General features: G+C 41.2%; 1 protein-coding gene across 2 annotated transcripts in view; it reads left to right on the top strand.

Moving 5' to 3' along the window:
- Positions 1–19881, top strand: part of trappc9 (trafficking protein particle complex subunit 9) — a 214056-nt gene extending 194175 nt beyond the window's left edge. Inside the window, exons 22-23 of one of the 2 annotated variants that reach the window (XM_034307425.2) lie at positions 15363–15586; positions 17330–19881. In XM_034307425.2, coding sequence (XP_034163316.2) covers positions 15363–15586; positions 17330–17506 — 401 coding nt within the window. In that variant the 3' untranslated portion in view covers positions 17507–19881. The remainder of the gene's footprint in view (positions 1–15362; positions 15587–17329) is intronic. The other variant, XM_053236694.1, reaches the window with a different exon arrangement.
- Positions 19882–21332: the final 1451 nt, after the last annotated feature.

Here is a 21332-nt window from a genome sequence, read left to right as displayed (position 1 = left end):
TTTGGTCTTCTTCTATGCTGAGACTTTTTTCTGTCAGTGAGTCAGAGAGTTTCTGTCAGAGAGTCAGTTTTCTGTATTCCTCGTTCATATTATGTCAGTAGAGAATGCGGACTGAAGAAGGATTTTTTTCCTTACTGTCAAATGTAATACAATGGAAAATGAAAATTTAAAATAAAATAAAAATAAAGATTAATATGATGATGTATGAATGAGAAGATGGTGAGCATTGAAAGAAATCTAATAGGAGTGGAGTACAGTGCCACTGTATTGCTGCATGAATAGTGCTAGTTGTTTTTATCACATTAATCATTGCACATCTGGTTGAATGTAACAATGTGGCTTCCACAGCACATAAAATAGCACTTGATCCAGCACATCCTATTATTTTCCACTTTATTTTTTATACGGTGATCTGACGGTCCTGTGCACAAACTTAATGAAGCCGCAAGACACTGACGTGATGTGTGCAGGAAATTCACTGGTCCAAGGAATTCACATTTGGATTTTGAGACTTTACCTGCTGGAATGTGCTCTCTGTTTCACATACTATCCGAGCAGATAGATGTCCAGTTAGTCCACTCTGTCTCTGAGAGAAGAACCGAGGTTGCGCTCTGGCTTCTGCGAATGATCACTGTTGGCAAACACAGGACAGATAAATCTCCAGCCTTATTACACTCTGCTCTTTTATTTGTCGTCTCTGTCTACCCTCATCGTCCATTTCACAGAAATCAGAGGAATAAAACCCCGAAGTGGAAAACAAGCAATGTTGATTTGTGTTTGTCTTCAGCATGGAGGAGTGTGTGTTAGATTCTCTTTTGGAGTTTGCTGTAGGCGTATTGTTTTTCATTTTTCTTGTGATGGATTGGCTACATAATCAGTCTTGCAGGAAACTACCAAAACACATTTCAGGAAAAAGGTAGAGGAAAAACTGCTGCAAGTGTGTATTTGATGATCTGAGAAGCGCTCGATAGGGAAAGTCTGCTTCACAGTGGAGCAGATGGATGTTAACACAAAGTTTATTTTATTAGAATTTGTCCGAGAAAGGTTTATGTTCAGATAGCAGACAGATGGACTTATGTTCCAGGGGAAAATGTCCAGTTACCTTGTAAGACAGCTATTACAAGGGCATAAAAAAGGAGTACCTCAGTGTAGGAGTTGCTTTCATGTTTACTGTAGAGGTAGTTTCTGTTTATTTGCCATGCAGCGTTAGAAAAGTCATGAATAAAACAAAACGTGGCATGTCATCATCGGAAAATAATCAACAATGCAAAGTGAAAATTACTGTTACTGATACCAGCCCAAAGGTGAATATTTTCCTATAACATTATGTTCCAAAGTGTTTTATTCCCCTTATACCACACCAATTTTTATTTATTAAATAATGACATTCTTTTTATCTGTTTATAGTTACATTTTATGTTGTGGAATGCCCTCAAAACAGGTTAGTTCCTGTTCTCACTTACGTTATAGCAGCTGTAAACAGTCGTTCCCTCACCAGCCTCTCTTTTTTTCTCTCTCTTGACGTTGATGAGACAAAAAAAATGCAGCTTGTCATGTCTCGAGAAAATGCAAAGTGTTACAGCATTACTTCTGACTATTACAGAGTGCTGACACTGGAGACTCCTTCCATAAACGTTTCCTTACAGAAAACTTCAGCATATCATTATGTAACATAACATTATTAGAGTGAGTGCATTAATACAAACCTGTGATTTGCAGCTGCACTATTGTCAGAGTTGCTGTTAGAGAGAATTAAACAACAAATTCTGACCGATCAGAATCCAGAATTCAACAGAACTGCGAGTGTCTTCAGACCTTCTTTCTTCAGTGAATATGCAGATTAGTGTATGACGTCATCTGGTAGCATCTAGCTTTTTGAGTAAAAGCACTGGGAACACTGATGTTCCTTCACACACACGTTTCCTGAATTCACTTCCCTGTAGTGGTGGTTAATGCCGTGAGGATTGTAACACTCCTCTTATTTTCCAGATTCACACTCTGTTGTAAATTCATCTCCACTGTTACCAATAATAAACTGCATTTATGGAGATCGCACCCCTTTCCATAGTTGGGTAGGTGTGTGTGTGTGTGTGTGTGTGTGTGTGTGTGTGTGTTGCGTAACTCAACAGAGCATGGCCGCCCCCGAGCCTCGACTTAGCCTCAGCCTGTGGAGGATTGTGGGATATGTTGTGTGGTTTTATGTAATGGCAATGACAGTGATGTCGCCCACTGAGGGAGGGGATTCCTCCGGCTGCAGCATCGCAAAACACCATCAAATGTACACACAACCTCCTACAGGCTACACACACACACACACACACACACACACACACACACACACACGGAGAACAGCAGGAGGGAGATGCAGGAATCCAGCCAGATAAGCCGTGCATGTGGATGATGATTATTCACCTCTTCACCTCGCCACACCACACAGCTGCCCTCGAAATTACTCTCTTTCTCTCTCTCTCTGTCTCTGTCTCTGTCTCTGTCTCTGTCTGTCTGTCTGTCTCACTTGCATACACACACACACACACACACACACACACACACACAGTCAGTGCTGTGATGAGGTCAGAGTGTAACACACTTATGCTGGATGATCTTCAGGGTTTTACACTTCACTGATGCAGCAGGAAACTGTCCAAATCACTACAGGCTCCAACTTCCCTACTGTTTAACCAAACTCAGCATTATTCATCACTCTCTCTCTCTCTCTCTCTCTCTCTCTTTTTTTTTTTCTTTCTTTGTTTCTCTTTTTCCTTCACTTTGACCCCCCCCCCCCCCCCCAGTGATCAGCTTAAATGCTTTACCTCATTAAACGTGTACATGTTGATGATTTCCGAGGGCAGAAAAGCGATGCCCTGATGATTAGTGTGTTTGTTTTTCCTGTGTGTGTGTGTGTGTGTGTGTGTGTGAGAGAGAGAGAGAGAGAAAGAGAGAGAGAGATAGAGAGAGACTGACATTCATCACCTCAGAGTCTTTTATATAATTTTGCATAGACCATTGTTTATTTAATTAGGAGCGGGCTGCATTAAGATTGTGTGTGTGTGTGTGTGTGTGTGTGTGTGTGTGTGTGTGTGTGTGTGGACAGTGGATATGACAGCCCTGCCGCTGTGCTCTGTTTATTTTTCCATTCACTCAGTGTGTGGGAACCGTCACCATCATCGCTGCTCTAAAACACACCCACCCACGCACACACACACACACACACACACACCGCTCTATAGCTGTATATATGAAGGTTAATGCAGGCATCATATGGATGTGAATGAGCCTCAGTGTGGTTTAATTAGCAGCACTGAGTGATTAGCACTTTAGCATAACAGCTATTGACAATCTTTCATTTAGCACACAGAGTCTACAACAGCCTGCTGAACAGCGTGACAGTGTGTGTGTGTGTGTGTGTGTGTGTGTGTGTGCGTGTGCATGTGTGTTATATACTTTATACAGTGAGAGGCAGCATGGTGAAGAGCTACATTAAGCTACATGATGTCAATGTATGAGCTGCATAGCTTCTCTGTAGTGATAATAATGAAGTGTAAATCTCTGCACCGCTACACTGATGAGTGGGGTGTGATTCATTTCCTCTGTGTGAATGCTGTTGGAGTTATTAACCCTACAAAAAGTCATTTAATGTCTGAGGGGTAAGGAGTATTTCTTAACCATGTGATCACGCCCCTAAGAATGACCCATTCTCTGAATGTGACCACTCCCCTGAGGGTCACCACACCCCTGAGAGTGACCATGCCCCAAGAGCGACCACTCCCCTGAGAGTTGCCATGCAGCTGGCTGCAAAACAAGCCCAAATCATCACCCCTACACCAACATGCTGGACAGTTGGTATCAGATGTTTGTGGTGATACACTATATGTGGATTTCCCCGAACATGGTGCTGTGCATGATGACCAAACATCTCCGCCTTGGTCTCATCAATCCAAAGGACATTTTTCCAGAACTTTTGTGGTTTGTTCAGATGCAATTTTGCAAACCTAGGTCATGCTCCATATTCTTTTTTGGAGAGAAGGGGCTATTTCCTAGCCACCGTTCCTTGAAAGCCCTACTTGTTCAATCTTTCTCTGATTGTGCTGTCATGAACAAAAACATTTAATGTGCTTACAGAGGCCTGTAGGTCACATGATGTATCTTTTTTGTTTTTCTTTATATCTCTGAGCATTAAACGGTCTGACCTTGGACTGAATTTGTTGGGACACCCACTCCTGGGAAGATTGGCAACTGTCTTGAAGGGTCTCCATTTATAAACAGTCCTTCTCACTGTAAAATGGTGATTTCAGTTTTTTTGGAGATGGCCTTATAACCCTTCCCAGATTGATGAGCAGCAACAATTGCTTCTCTGAGGTCATGGCTGATGGCTTTCTTCTTGGTATTATGTAGACACATACCTTCAGTGCTCCAGGACACCAGACTGTCAAATGTTCTGCTTTTATAGAGGCAGTCACACTTCTTGATGATTAAATAATCTTGTGCATTTTATTAGTAACACCTGGCAGATAATTACTCTCTTAATGGTTTTGATTTTTGAAACATTTTTAAATTGTCACCTGAGGATATGTGTCTGTTTATAGAAGTTAGTGAGGACCACACAATTGTTATTTAGGCCCTGGTAAGTCAAAACAGATTTCTTTTTGCTGCTTATACATATGTGTGTATATATACATATATATATACGTGTATATACAAGAAAAAGAAAGTCTGTCTGCCTGTCTATATATCTCAATGTCTATCTCTGTGTCTGCATTTTCTTTTTCTCTATCTGCTTGTTCACCTCTCTCTCTCTCTCTCTCTATTTTATATATATATATACAGGCAGATGTATGTGTGTGTGTGTGTGTGTGTGTATATATTACACAGTGTATTACATGTGTTAAACATTAATGCAGAGAAACAAAGTTTGATTTGGGTTTTCTTGATTTTGGTGTTTTTTGTGACAGATCCTGCTCAACACACACATACACTCACAAACTGTGTTAAAAACTACAGAGCTAACAGGGATTTAAACGCTGGTGTGTGATGTGAGCCTGTGATGGATGACAGTGTTCAGCTGTTTTGCGGTTGTAAATGAGCGCTGAATTGGCAGCCTGTACGAAACTGTCCCCAATTAGCTCTAATGATACATGGCGTCCGTTCCAGCTGCTGCTTAACAAAGCTGCCGTTTAGCGACGTGCGTGAACACAGCACAGATTAGCTGCTAAGGCCTGCACTATCGCTGATGTGGTGTGATGGAAAGGGAGGAGCTTGTTTTCCAATCTGTAGAAGGTAAAAATCATCACAGTCTTTTAATGAGAGACAGAATGGTTCTGGTTGGAGATTAACGAGGCCTAATGAGCTGAATAATATGCTGAGTCGAGAATCAAATGTTTGATGAGTCGTTTTTGGATGGTGGAGAAGTGAGTATGAGTGTGTGCTTGTATCTTTATTATGGTTTATAATGGTTTTCTGCTTAAGGTGCTGCTTCCTAACCTCGAACCATTTCACCACTAAAGCAGGACAGGTAAATGTTCTCGAAGGCAGAAGTACAGAAATAATTCTGCATGAGTATTATTTTTATATCACGTATTAGCAAACTCTCACTTCTGATTATGTAATGGTTTGTCTCTTAAACTGGTGGAAAAATTGGCAGGTTCTCAAAAAGGCTCACTTGGTTCCTGGACACCAGGACCAGCACCTGAAGTACTGAAGACCCCATGCATTGAGCTTTTTACTCATCAAGTAATTATCTTGCCAATCAGGAGCTGAACCAGTTATGTTGTGGCGGGGCTAAACTTTAAAATCTGCTCAGCACAGCAGGTCTACATGATTCTCAGCTTTGTTCCTGGTCTTGTTTAGCTCCCTCACACTGTCGCATCTCACTGCCACGCATAAATCCTTGGCAGGACTAAACTAATTGAGCGTGAGGAAAGCAGATCAATCCTGCTCGAAATCTTTAATCAATGGATGATCAGCAAACTGGATTAGCAGAGCTCGGCTCCTGGAGGCCGGTTCCTCAGGGAGAGAGCATGTCCGTCGCCTCAGCACTTCCCCTTAATTGGGCTCCAAACAAATGGCGGCACATTGATTTGGCTGCAAGCACGGACGCTGTAGACCGAGTGGTGCCTGGCCATTAGCACCTCACAGTGCACTCTGGGTAATGGAGGAATTCATGTGTATGATAGAGAGATGATCAAATTTACCATGGCACTAGTGAGATGATGGAAAGGAAAGTGGCCATTGGCAATTTAAACACAGATCACATTAAAATGCTTGGTGTTTAAGTGGTTCTTCTTCAACCTGTTGTTTTCTTCTTGTTTATTTACTCATTTACATGTCTTTTTTTTTTTTTTTTTCTAAATGTGTTTACCCAACACAACTTACAGTGGCCTTCTGCCCATCCTGGAGCTTCCACTAAATAATATATAATCTTCTGATTATATTCTGCTCTTTCCTTTTCATGATCTTTATCATCTTTATCTTTATCATCATCATCCTGTTGTTTCTTTATCTTTAGGTTGGTCTTGTACTTGCTTGATGTCTTCTTGCTTTTGTCACTATCATTGTGCATCTACTTCCTTTTCATTGTCTTTGTCATCATAATCATCCTTTCCTTTCTTTCCATTTCTGTTTTTTTTTTTATCATTATCTTTGTTTTTCTTCTTCTTCTGTTTGCCAATATAATCATCATCATCATCATCATCGTCGTCGTCGTTATCATCATCATCATCATCCTGTTACTGTTGTGCATCTGTTTCATTGTATTGTTTTCATGTATTCACTATCACCTCCTTCTTCTTTTCTTCCTCCTTTTTTCCCTCATCTCCTCCTCCATTCTTCTTCTTCTTCCTCTTCTTCTTCTTCTTTGTCTTCTACTTATTCTTTTTTGTCTTCTTCTCATCCTCTTCCTCTTCTTTATCTTCTTCTCCTTTTCATATTCACCTTGTCCCCGTAGTCTCATCCTCCTCTTCCTTACTCTTTGTCCTCTTCTTCTTTGTGTCTAACTGAACTGTGTAGCTGTTGTGTTAACATCTCAGACACAGGTACCTGAAAAAGAGAAGGCGCGTGAGAGAGAGAGGCACAGAGAGAGAGAGGCAGATGGGTGCTGTGGGATTGATCAGTACCATGCCTGTCTGACCTTCTCATAAATCTCAAATCCTCTTTCCAATCCTTTCCCCCTAAAACCTTTCAGGACCCTTTAAACCTCACTCTATCTCCTCAGCACCTTTTTGCTTTCTCCACTACCCTTTTCTGGCACCTTCCTGACCTCTGACCTTCTCACCTCCAGTCATGTGCATGCTTTCCTCTCACTTCCTCTGTTTTCCAGCTTCCGTTTCTTTGTCCTGAATATTTCTCCTAGCCTGCATTCTCATCTACTTCCATCCCTGTCCTGTCCTTCTATTACCTCTTGCCCCTCTCCTCTATTTTCCCATTACTCCTGACATTTAGCTCGCTCGCTCCTCTATCCTCTGCTCCCAGCAGCCGGTATTTAAGGCCTTGCTATCTCACTGAGAGAAACACAGAGAGCGAAAGAGAGCGGTAGACAGATAGACAGAGAGATGGTGCATTGGTTCTGGTCTCCCGCTGGGGAAACACAGAGTGTGTAATTAAGTTTCAGTTCTGCAGGCTGTGCTTATACAGAACACACTATAGCCGTATTATAGCTATTATAATCTCCACATCTACCACGGTGAAGGGCTTAGTCTGATGGGATAATAATGAAGTAATGACAGTTTGGAGCAAACTGTTGTCTAGAATATTCTTTGTACCTGACAGAGTTTGTGTGTGTGTAGAAAGAATGAGACGTTCTTGCCTGGGAAACTTTGCAAGGTGGGTTTTCCTCCTTAGCAATTATACTTTACACTTTAAAGGAATAGTTCAGCTAAGCATTTCATTTATACACATTTAGCTTTAACCCAAATGTAGACGTGGTTAGTGTCTGAAAACATATACTTCATACACTTGGACCTGTGTTATCACCTATGTTACTTCCTGCTTTTTGCAACAATTCCACCTTAAAACTTTGGGAAGAAAGTCTGGGGTGTGGAGTGATGCAAAATTTGCACTATGGAGAAGAGGGGCACTTTATTTATTTATTTATTTATTTTTTAAGTCCCACTCTCACCCGGTCCCACAGGAATTAGGACCACCCACACCTGCTCCCATAGGAATTTTGACCACTTTTGCCTTCTCTCAAAAGAATTCTGACAGTACCCACCTGCTCCCAAAGGAATTCTGACCACTCTCACCCATTCCCCAAGGGATTCTGGGATTCTGACCACTTTCCACCCATTTCAGAAGAACTCTGACCATTCCCGCCCACTTCCAAAGGAATTATGACCAAATCCACCCACTCCCAAAGGAATTTTCACCACTCTCTTCCTGCTCCCAGAGGAATTCTGACTGATCCCTCCCGCTCCCAAAGGTATTCTGATCACTCCATCCCACTCCTGATGGAATTCTGACCAATCCCACCCACTCCTACAGTTACTAATTTTGTTTTACCTGCCTGCACTATTTTTTGACAAACATAGCTGGTTATATTTTGCAAAATATAAACAAACTAGTCATTTAAATCACTTGACCTTTACCAAGATTACTAAAGACGAATGAATGAACAGTGACTTCTTTTGTCTCAGTGCAACCTCTACTGTGGAGTTACTCACTAAAAGTCATTCTGCAGGTCCAAAATGGCCACCCCTAAATGTTATATTGAAAGGCCATATGGTGAAGTTAGTTTATGTGTCACATCAGTGAAGAACTGGATGTGTTTTGAAATCTTTGATTTGTGGTGCAGCACAGTGGTGCTTCAGTGTGTAAGATTCTCAGCTAGTAATTAGAATATTGTGAGTTAAATATCAGCACAGCCATTTGCTGATTAGGCCACTTGCATTGTATCCCGTCTTAGTGATACATTACTTTGGATAATAGCATCCATCAAATGAATAAGTGTAAATACATCACCTTAGCCCTGGAGTATAGAGTGACAAGAGCAGAAAATAAGAATGTGACAGGACAATCACTAAGATATCAGCTCTGTTTCCTATAAGCACTAGATACTTCATAAAATTCCAGAGAGATTTTTGATAACAAAATGTCCACATCTCTATGGATGAGACTTGTGTAGCTAATAATTTGACTTCACAGTCTCATGAAGTGAGTAACCCTGAGTCTGTTCGGCTTTGCCCTTTCTGAATAACTAACATCAGCGGTTTTACAAAGTCAGGAATTTTTGTGTCAGCATGAAAAATGGCACTACTTTTTACAATTACCTTTTAAAGTGCATTAGATAAGTTAAATTAGTTGAGTTATGCAGGTGAATCTGCTAGAATTGCGAGGGCACCCATATTTCAAATCCAATTATTTGTCTTATAATAGCCTATCCAGTGCACTTTCAAATTATTTGCTCAGTAAAAGGACTGTCAAGAACCTCTTCTGTTCCTGACAGGCACTTCAATTATCCAGGGACGAGGTGAAGAAAAAAAAATGCCTATCATCTGCTGATGATTTTGTTCTCTAGAATATTCAGAGAAGCCATGTGGTGCACAGCAAAAGTGAGGTGTGTCCTGAGGGATCCAAACCGGGCCGAGAGTGATCCCAGTTCAGGACCTGAGCAACAGCAGTGTTTAATTTGGAGCTCAGAGATTAGAAGACAGATGATTCCAATATCAACTGCAACAAGATGCTCAATTTAAATCCATCTATTCATCGCTGTCTCCGTCTCAGTGGAGCGAGGCCATGCCAACTTGCGCAGGGCGGCCAAACAGCCAGGCTTAGCCAAACTCTGCCTTTCTTCTTCACTCACTCTGGCTCTAAATTCAATAACATGGATGGAAACTGCATGACTCAACATGGCAAAGAAAGACAGGAGAACTCCTGCTCTTCACACTCACGCACAATATGGCGCATTATTCATTTGGGAACAGACGGTGCAAGGCGTAGCTGGGGTTGAACCTGAATTCCACATAAGCACCCCGGTATCTTTCTTTGTAAATCGCCAAGTGGAAACTGTTGGTGCTTTGCATATCCCACATATAGCTTGGAAGGTGGCAAAGGTCAGAGGTCAAGTTGGGGCATTTTATAGCATCACTGTTAAGCATAAGATTTGGGCTTACAGCTCAAAATGTACTTGATCCTCATGCACTCTAAAAATATCGGAGTTAAATTTGGGTAAATTTGGAAAGCCAGTTCTGGGTCCCATATGAACTAACCCAGTATGGGTTGTTTTAACCCAGTAAGGTCAGGTTAGCGTGTTGACCCAGCACGCTGGTTGGGTTTTTAAACCCAATGTCTGGGTAAAAATGACTACATTGCTGGGCTGAGAATCTCCATGTTGTTATGGTTACAGTGTTCTTATTATATGAGCAGCTTTTTTTTCCATATTAGCACAAAAGAAACTTCAGGCAGCACTTTTTCTCAACAACACCACCAGTTTCCAGTTACTTCAGGCTTTTCTGGTCGCTCTGTCTTGACCAGCGCATTGGAAAATTCTAGAAAATTATTCTTGACACAGCATTATTAACCCAATTTGCGTCACCTCAAACAACTAGCTGGGCATATGCGTGTATTGCTTTGGTCAGTGGATTATTTGTAGGGTGTTTGTTAATAACCATATTTACAGGACTATAAAACTATTTGCACACACACACACACATATATTTTTATTTTTGAACGCAGATACAAAAAAGCCAGCCTTGAGCTGCGCTCATAACAACTGCCTTCAGATAAGTGCTCGAAAATCCCCTTTCTCTATTTTAAATCTGGTTGCTGGTGGCGTCCTGTATTCGCTCTCATGCTCACAGAAGAGCCCTTGAAGCTATGTGTCTCCTCATCACAGTAATGGATCAGCAAAGGAACCCTCAAGGTCTCCTGTCTCACACTAGAGAGACGCACACTGAAACAAAAGCAAAGGGTTTGATAAATAAACTCATGTATTACATATTAGCATAAGTGAAAAATCTTTCCATAAATGTCAAGCCAAGATATATTTGGTGCCTCAAGTTTACTTTTTTTTAGTTTTTCATTGGAGCCTTCAAGCTAATGTAGATAACAATTAATAGAATTGTGTCTTATCCAAAATCCTTTCCATAAATATCTGCCTTACCCCAATACACAGTGTCATATAGAAACACCAGAGGAACTGGAGACACAGTATGCTGTTGGGAAAAAAAGTGCCTCTCTGGAAGAACCCTTGTAGAACTCTTCAACTATCTAAAAATTCTTTAGGATCTATCCAAAGAATCCCTTAGGAACTATCCAAAGAATCCCTTAGGGACTATCCAAAGAATCCCTTAGGAACTATCCAAAGAATCCCTTAGGAACTATCCAAAGAATCCCTTAGGAACTATCCAAAGAATCCCTTAGGAACTATCCAAATAACTCATTAGGATCTTGCATAAGAACCCTTTAGGACCTATCTGAAGAACCCTTTAGGAATTATCCAAAGAACCATTTAGGAACTATCCGAAGAACCCTTTAGGAACTTTCTAAAGATTACCTTAACAACTTTCTGAAGAATCTCTTAGTAACTACTCAAAAACCCTAAATAATTCTCAATAAATATCTAAATAATTCTTCCAAAATTAAGAACAATCCAAAGAAATCCTTAGGAACTTTCCAAAAAAATTGATTAGGAACTGTGAATGACTTACTGTATTCAAACTGGAATCTCATCTTGGGTTTTTGTTGTTGTTTTTTGTTTTTCATGGGGTGTCATTATCAGCGTATGTTTTGTTTTTAATATATTGGCATCCATCTGTCGCTGTGTTTCAGTAACTTATGCCTGGCTATCAAGATTCGCTAAATGACGTGTGTGGAAAATTAGACAAGAACAGATTCTTGGGCCTGTGCTGCCTGAGAAAAGTTGCACTGGATGTGTGTGTGTGTGTGTGTGTGTGTGTGTGTTGGGGGGGTTGACCGTGTCATTCAGCGGGCAAACAGGTGAGTGAACGCCATGGGCTTGTACTGACACAGTGTGTGTGCAGCTTGACACGATGGTCACCCTCAGCAACCATGCTGCTGTCCAAGCTAGAGAGAGATGAGTGTGTTTACTTACACCCTGAGGACAACACACTCTGACTCATACACCTGCACACAAATATGCGCACACACACACACACACACACACACCTGCTGCAGAGTTACAGCTGGCACGGATCATTTTCCTCTTCCTTAGCGCCTATCTATCTTTTTTAAAGGTATGTCCACGTTCATGGCATGTGCACATGTGTTTGAGTGTATACCACCTGTGTGTGCACATACACCCCTCATGGATGCTAAAGGCTGCCTAATACATAATCAGATGAGTAACACACACACCCACACTCACACACACACCCACCTTCCACACCCAGCGCTCTTTAAAGTACCCAGGGGCCATTCTGTGCTCACAGAGTGTTTAGCTCCACTGTCGTTCCCCATTAGCTTTCCTTCAGCCTGTTATGAGTAGCTTCCCTCTGAATCCTCTCTGCACAATACCCCTCATTAACCATATCAGGAGCAGACGCTCGGAATATCTGCAGGGACAGATGGGCGTGTAACAGCCAGGTGAATTTCCCCAGCATGTGCACAGAAGAGGAGCAATCTATTTTTACAGACAGAATAAATGCTGAACAGGACTTATTTTTAAAGAAATAGATGTGGTTAAATAGATATCTCTGTGAAGTACAGCTGTGCATAAATTGAAAATAAAAGATTTCAGATAACCACTTGAACCAACAATGACTCGGACCTGATCTGATCATGTGAGGTTTCTGCGCTCCTGTTTCATCAGTGGAAGGACAGAAGGGTTGTTTTCATTCCACCATCACTGGGCGATGTCACACACAGCAGAGGCATCGGCATGGTGGTTTTTGCTTTCTAGTCACCGTCTTGACTGTTTGAGTCGATTTCCTGGTTGACATTAATGTTTGAGTCCACTTTCTAGTTCTAGTTCTAGTTCTAGTGTTACTGTTCGAGTTGATGTTCTGGTTTTTGTTATGGTTTGATTAGACCATTTCAGCAAACTGTCTAATTGGTGTTACTGTTGCAGTCTACTTCCTGGTTGGCAATAGTGTTAAAGTTGACCTTCCAGTTCTTGCTGCTATTTGAGTCAATGTTCAATTTCATGGTTGAGTTTACTATTTGAGTTCCTGTTTGGTGTTAATGTTAGAGTTGGCTTCCTGGTTGTAGTCAACTGAGTGTTTGGCATTTCTGTTGATGTATGACTTTCTGGTTCACTTCCTGCTTGGCCTTACTGTGGGTATTGACTTCTTGGTTGGCATTACTGTGGGTATTGACTTCCTGCTTTGCATTACTGTGGGTATTGACCTCCTGGTTGGCATTACTGTGGGTATTGACTTCCTGGTTGGCATTACTGTGGGTATTGACCTCCTGCTTTGCATTACTGTGGGTATTGACCTCCTGGTTGGCATTACTGTGGGTATTGACTTCCTGGTTGGCATTACTGTGGGATTTGACTTCCTGGTTGGCATTACTGTGGGATTTGACTTCCTGGTTGGCATTACTGTGGGTATTGACCTCCTGCTTGCATTACTGTGGGTATTGACTTCCTGGTTGGCATTACTGTGGGTATTGACCTCCTGGTTGGCATTACTGTGGGTATTGACTTCCTGGTTGGCATTACTGTGGGATTTGACTTCCTGGTTGGCATTACTGTGGGATTTGACTTCCTGCTTGGCATTACTGTGGGTATTGACCTCCTGCTTGGCATTACTGTGGGTATTGACTTCCTGGTTGGCATTACTGTGGGTATTGACCTCCTGCTTGGCATTACTGTGGGTATTGACCTCCTGCTTGGCATTACTGTGGGATTTGACTTCCTGCTTTGCATTACTGTGGGTATTGACTTCCTGGTTGGCATTACTGTAGGTATTGACTTCCTGGTTGGCATTAATGTGGGCATTGACTTCCTGGTTGGCATTACTGTGGGTATTGACTTCCTGGTTGGCATTACTGTGGGTATTGACCTCCTGCTTGGTATTACTGTGGGTATTGACTTCCTGGTTGGCATTACTGTGGGTATTGACTTCCTGGTTGGCATTACTGTGGGTATTGACTTCCTGGTTGGCATTACTGTAGGTATTGACTTCCTGGTTGGCATTACTGTGGGTATTGCCACTTCCTCTCCTAACTGTACATATTTAAAAGACAATATTGTCAACAAGTCTTCTTTCTTTTTCACCTCGTTCAGCATTTTTCTGTCTGGAGAAATAGATCACTTCCAGTCTCACTCTACTCATTGTATTTCTTATTTGCACATCTCTTAGCAACAGAAGAACTAAATATAACCACATGGCATGGTGTCTCAGCTGAGCGGGCTGTACCAGGTGTGAAGGAAGGCGTGTGTGATGGAGTATACATGACATAAGAGTATCTGTTGTATGCAGTTTAGATTGAAGTGATTTAAAGCTACATCCTAGTTGAAGGCTTTAGGAAGAGTTGACGAATACTGCTGTGTTTTATAATATCATGTGTTATTGGGGTTAGTGATGCTAGGACATTATCTGCAAGGACTATATTCATGATTACTTGATGTATAGACTGACGACTGACCTTTAAGAACTTCCATCCATTAAGACTAACACTTCAGGTGCTGAGCAAATGGTGGACGGTTCAGAACAGAATCTTCCCCTATGAAAGAGGATTGTGTGTGTGTGTGTGTGTGTGTGTAACTTGTCCTGCAGTGAGTTGTAGTCTACTGGGGCAGGCTGTCATTTCTATGTCATTGCCGGAGGCCCTGAGGGACTTGATTTCCCAGCAGGCACCATTCTGGAGATAGGACTCGTGTGACAGATCAGCCTGCAGGACTCAATGTAAAAGAGAGACATGAGCTCACTATGAATACAGACAGTGTGTGTGTGTGTGTGTGTATGTGTGTGTGTGTGTGTGTGTGTGTGTGTGTGTGTGTGTGTGTGAGTGAGTGTACTAGCACTTTCATTAACACCCTCAGCATCGCTTGAACCTGATGATGTCATTTCTCAGTGTGTGTAAGTGAAGGTGAACACCTTGGCTTGTCTTAATCACCATCTCAATCATTTTGTCATCTTCATTCCTCTCTCTCTCTCTCTCTCTCTCTTTCTGTTCTCTCTCTCTCTCTCTCTCTCTCTCTCTCCCTCTCTGTACTCTCTCTCTTTCTGTTCTCTCTCTCTCTCTCTCTCTCTTCTCTCTCCCTCTCTGTACTCTCTCTCTTTCTGTTCTCTCTGTCTCTCTTTTCCTGTTCTCTCTCTCTCTGTTCTCTCTCTCTGTTTTCTCTGTCTCTCTTTCTGTTCTCTCTCTCTCTGTTCTCTCTCTCTCTCTCTCTTTCTGTTCTCTCTGTCTCTCTTTTCCTGTTCTCTCTCTCTCTGTTCTCTCTCTCTCTCTCTCTCTCTGCACAGACATAGCTGTGAATGGTAAAGCGTGCGACTGCGACGTGGTTGCTGAGTGTAAAGTGGGCGACGCCGTGCCATTGGAGGTCAAGCTAACCAATCGCAGCAAGAGCGTCGTGGGACCGTTCTCTCTCACAGTGGTGCCGTTTCAGGACTATCAGAACGGCGTGCAGAACTATGAGCTGCAGGAAGCCGTCACATTCATCGGCTCCAACTCCTTCTACATCGATTTGGTACAAACACACACAGAAGACCTACAGTTAAATGGAATAAGACACATTTATGATCATGGTGCAACAAACATGACAATATGTAAAGCATAAAAATGGCATGGTGTGCTGTTATAGGAAAAATAATCAATGTTATCAATATGCGTAATCAATACAATAATGTATTAGAACGAGCGTATTAATATAAACGTGATTTGTGGCTGCACTACTGTCAGAACTGCTATTATAGAAAATTAATCAACACCACCTGACCAATCAGCATCCAGAATTCAGCAGTGATGTGGTATAAATCCCCTCCCCATTGCCACTAGCTGATTGAATGATTTTAAAGAATATAAGAAGAAAAAAAGGAAACAAATATTTAAAACTGTTAACATTCTGAGTACACAGTGGTGTGAAAAATGGTTGATAAGCTAGTTTATAATATGATAAAAGTAATATGGCAAAATAGCTAAATATATAGTAATACAGGTACAGCATAGCCGCCTATTACAGCATGTTATTTTCATATCCCACTTAGTTACACTCAGGAAGTGCCTGTATTTCATTGCTTATTAAAACATAATGTGTATGTTATCATAAGAAGCCACTAATTCTGTGATTGAAACTTAGCCAAGAACTTTAAACCACTTTAAACTATGGCTACTGCATCATCAGCTTATCATTATCATTAAACCTTTAATGACCTGAATGGGGCCAGTGCCAGGAGAACATTAAACTGCGCTGTGCTCTGACTCTCCATCTGATGTGGGACCAACCGCTCGCACACACCCGGTTCCAGATTAAGGTCTCCGATTATCGCCGTTATCTCTGTGCAATGAGCCGGGTCGGGTGTGTCTCATTAGAGTTTGTATTCATGCAGCAGAATTAAATAAGCATGCACGAACCTTCTGGCAGGAGAATGTGATATTTGGCAACTGGCCTGCACTCTGTGGTGTTAATGCTGTGATTGTGAGTGTTGGGTTTAATTAAAATAATAATAATTTTATTTATGCAGCACCTTCGGTGCATTTAAAACACAGCTCACAGCATGTGTAAAAACAAAATACCACAAACAGGAAGAGCGATTAAACTGAAAAAGAAAAAAAGACTGTTATTATATATGAAAGCCATTTCTGTTAAGGGACTGATAGTCACAGAGGCCACGCCTCCTTCTATAAGACTGACAGGTATATAGGCCACGCCTCCTTCACTGAGACTGACAGGTACAGAGGGCACACCTCCTTCACTGAGACTGACAGGTACAGAGGCCACACCTCCTTCACTGAGACTGACAGGTACAAAGGCCACACCTCCTTCACTGAGACTGACAGGTACAAAGGCCACACCTCCTTCACTGAGACTGACAGGTACATAGGCCACACCTCCTTCACTGAGACTGACAGGTACAAAGGCCACACCTCCATCAGTGGGACTGACAAACACAGAGGCCACACCTCCTTCACTAAGAATGACAGGTACAAAGGCCACACCTCCATCAGTGGGACTGACAGATACAGAGGGCACTCCTCCTTCACTAAGACTGACAGGTACATAGGCCACACCTCCTTCACTGAGACTGACAGGTACAAAGGCCACACCTCCATCAGTGGGACTGACAGATACAGAGGCCACACCTCCTTTACTGAGACTGACAGGTACAGAGGCCACGCCTCCTTCACTGAGCCTGCAGTTACAGAGGGCACATTCAGTCCTGAGAGGGTTATTCACTCCTCATGTTCCGTGTTCCTCTGTTCTTGTGTGCAGGTGAGTCCAGCGGGGAACTCGACCTGTGCTGGAGCGTTGCTGTTCCTTTACACTGGGGATTTCTACCTGAACATTAAGTTCCAAGACGACAGCACGAGCCGAGACCTTCCTCTCACGTGGTTCTGCTTGCCCAGCGTCCACATCCGAGCGCAAGAACCAGTCGAGGCCGCTGCCTGAACTTGGGGACTCTGGGGCACTCTGACATTTTTGGGCAGAGCATGTGTACTGTAATCCTGGGCTGCTACTAGTTCTCTCTAGTTCTGCGTCATTACTGGACATTTCCTCATAAAGTTTATTAATAATGTAACGGCATGTCATATTACCCTTGACCTGACTCCTGGGGTTTATTGCATGATTACTCAGTCTTTTTTCAACTGTTTCTAAATCTAGATCTCCTAGAAGTTCTATGTGCAAACCTGCAACTAAGCATTTCTAGATGTAGAAGCCCTAAAGGTTCCATGCAGAACCCTACAACTGAGCATTTCTAAATCTAGGAGCTGTAAAAGGTTCTATGTGGAACCCTATGACTGAGCATTCCTGAGTCTAGAACCCTTAAAAGTTGTTTGCAGAAGCCTACAACTGTTTGTAAATCAAAAATGCCTAAATGTTCTATATGGAAGCCTAAAATTTAGTTTTTCCAAATCTAGAATCTCTAAATGCAACATGCACAACTGTGCAACTGTTTTTAAACCTAGAACCCCTAAAGCCTCAATGTGGAACCTTACAACTGAGCATTTCTAAATCTAGATGTCCTAAATATTCTGTGCAGGACCATAGAACTGATTATTTCTAAAACTACAACGCAGAAGGTTCTGTGCAGATCTCCTGACGCAGCTGAGAGTGTAGTAGAGAATAGAGGTTGGTGTGTAGGTGAGTAAAGCTCAGTGCTGTCACAGTTACAGTAGAACGTTTGATAAGCGTGTAAATATAAAGCGGTGCTGATTGTGATAGTGATATATTTATGTTCTCATTTCCTCAGGTCCTCACAGGTTTAGCTGTTAGACACACAGTTATAAAATCTAAAATCTCTTGCCTTTATCTCTATCTCTTTATCTCACCGTTTTTTAATGACTTTGTTTTTCAGTTTGACTCGGTTCTTTTTTTTTTCCTCAAGCTGCTTCATTATTACAAATCTCATATCCTGCGTCTCACTTCACTGTTGGTGTGTAATATATTTGATCGATGGCTGTCGCATGGATTATAAATCATAAATATAATGTTTGTGGAAAGTCTCTGGTTTTCATGGAGTTCTTTCTAAAATTAGCAGGAATGTTTGGGTAAGGATTTTGATGCCTACTCTCCATAATAAACTTTATCACAGTGTACGATATTATCACATTACAACCCAGAGCTATAAGTGTGAAAAATAAAATAACACACCAGAGCTACTAAAGACTCTATACCAAACCTTACAACTGAGTGTTTCTATATGTAGAGCTACTAAAGACTCTATACCAAACCTTACAACTGAGTGTCTGTGCATGCAGAACCCCAAAATGGCTGAGTACCTACATGTGATGCCCCACAATCCTCCTCTACTAGAACATTGTTAATGCTAGTCTGGGTTTTTGACAACAGCATGAGCTTTGGTAGCACTTTTTATCCTCTATTTACAGCTCTTTCACGCATCATCTTTCCTCCCAGAGCTTTCACACTGGTTCACACTTCCATTCTCCAGTGGCTGTCATGTGACCAGAACAGGTCTTGTGATGTCATTGAGGTTTAAACCAGTTGGCAGAAGCGATGAAGAACTCACCTACTGTTAAATACGAATATTATTTGCAACTGGTTGTCACTGTAGGTGTTTTCAGCTACGTGATCATTTTTATACAGAACAGTGTGTCATGTAAGATAAGCAGGCCTATTTCAGGTTACTTAACAACTCGAAACAGTTTGAGAGCAGTGTGGGATGATTTTGGCATGCAGCTTGGTGGAGGATGATCAAAGTAGATCATTCACTCACACTCTAACTGCTTATTGTTTAGTAATGAGGAAATAATTGGAGGTGAAATGCGTTTAATAAATACAAGCTTGAAAAACACAAAATAGACTACATACTATTCCCCTAGCTTAGGGAAATGACAAAATATAGCTACTTGGTTGAATTTAAGGATAGATTTTCTTTAAAAAATTTGTATATGTAGACCAGTTTATCTTTTTTTTTTGCTCTAGCCCATTCAACACACTTGATTCATCTGATAATCTTCAACAAGACAGATGTAGAGCATTAAATTAGGTGTGTTGGAAAAGCAAACTACATCCTGAAGTCGTCATTAAGCATATTGAGTTTTTCATTACCTCATATGGACTTGGATATGGCCTGTGTGAGTTATACACTTTGTTCTGCACAGAGTTGCTAGCTTCATATACCAAATGATTTGTCTAATCAGTCTATAAAAATGGACAAAAACGCTTCACATACGTAGCTGTGGCAGATTCTCAGCCTTTTGCTTTGATTCATAAAAGAAACATCATCTTGTCAAATGTTATTTTTGATATCAGGGTTGTCACTTTTCACCACAGCTCTATACAGACATACTAATGTTTGCCTATCAAACAGATAAGAATCTTTAACAATAAAAAAATCTGTTGCAGAAGCTTTAAATTCTTCCTTTTTTGTAAAAGTGTACACCGAGTGGTTAATTTAAGCTCCTCAGTACAGCTCTTTGAATGATTGACAGTTCTATCTTTCTAAAGGAGATCTAGCTTGAAAGCTTTTCTGAAATAGAAACACTGTAGGTTTTTTTTATACAGAACATTTTCACACGTTCTCCCAAGAAAGACAAACCAAACAACGCTTGTGGTTGCAAGATGGAACCTGTGTCGCTAACACTCCAGTGGCGTTGCTTAACTCTCTGATTTTAATCAAACCATTTACATGCACTAAGCACTAAACATCCACTAATGGCACAATCACAATCCATATATACAGTTGAGGTCAAAAGTTTACATCCCGCTTTCAGAATCTGCAAAATGTTTATTATTTTACCAAAATAAGAGCGATCATACACAATGCACGTTATTGTTAATTTAGTGCTGACCTGAATAAGATATTTCACATAAAAGATGTTTACATATCGTCCACAAGAGAAAATAATAGCCGAATTTATAAAAATGACCCCGTTCAAAAGTTTACATCCCCTTGATTCTTAATACTGTGTTGTTACCTGAATGATCCACAGCTGTGTTTTTTTGTTTACTGATAGTTGTTCCTGAGTCCCTTGTTTGTCCTGAACAGTTAAACTGCCTGCTGTTCTTCAGAAAAATCCTTCAGGTCCCACAAATTCTTTGGTTTTCCAGCATTTTTTGTGTATTTGAACCCTTTCCAACAATGACTGTATGATTTTGAGATCCATCTTTTCACACTGAGGACAACTGAGGGACTCATATGCAACTATTACAGAAGGTTCAAACGCTCACTGATGCTCCAGAAGGAAAAAACATGCATTAAGAGCCGGGGGGTGAAAACTTTTGAACAGAATGGAGATGTGTACCTTTTTCTTATTTTGCCTAAATATCATATTTTTTCATTTAGTACTGCCCTTCAGAGGCTACAGAAGATAGTTACATGTTTCCCAGAAGACAAAATAAGTTAAATTTACCCTGATCTTCAAATTCAAAATCAGATTCTGAAAGGGGGATGCAAACTTTTGACCTCAACTGTATAGACCTAGTCTAAACTGTTTGTCAACATCTTTACCTCTCAGCCAATCAGAGACGAGTATTTCCTTTAGTTATGCTCATGTATTGTATATAAACAGTACTTAGCTTAAGAATGATGTTTCTATTTCCTCTTTTGTTTTTAGCATTTCTATTATATTTATTTCTTTTACTTCTTTCGGGGTTTGCTGAGTATGTTCTCTTAATGGAGTTAGAAGTTAGCAGTTAGCAAGTGAACGTCACAGGCCATGAAGGTTGACAAATGAATGTTTAACTTTAAAAAAATAGCTAGCATCGTGTCGTGGAGTTCAGAATCAGGACCCAACATTATTCAGCTTGTTCT

This window comes from Pangasianodon hypophthalmus, chromosome 9, assembly GCF_027358585.1.
Source record: "Pangasianodon hypophthalmus isolate fPanHyp1 chromosome 9, fPanHyp1.pri, whole genome shotgun sequence".
In the NCBI taxonomy this organism is placed as follows: domain Eukaryota; kingdom Metazoa; phylum Chordata; class Actinopteri; order Siluriformes; family Pangasiidae; genus Pangasianodon; species Pangasianodon hypophthalmus.
The sequence above is the reverse complement of the archived record's forward strand: the minus strand, read 5'-3'. Positions and strand labels throughout refer to the sequence as shown.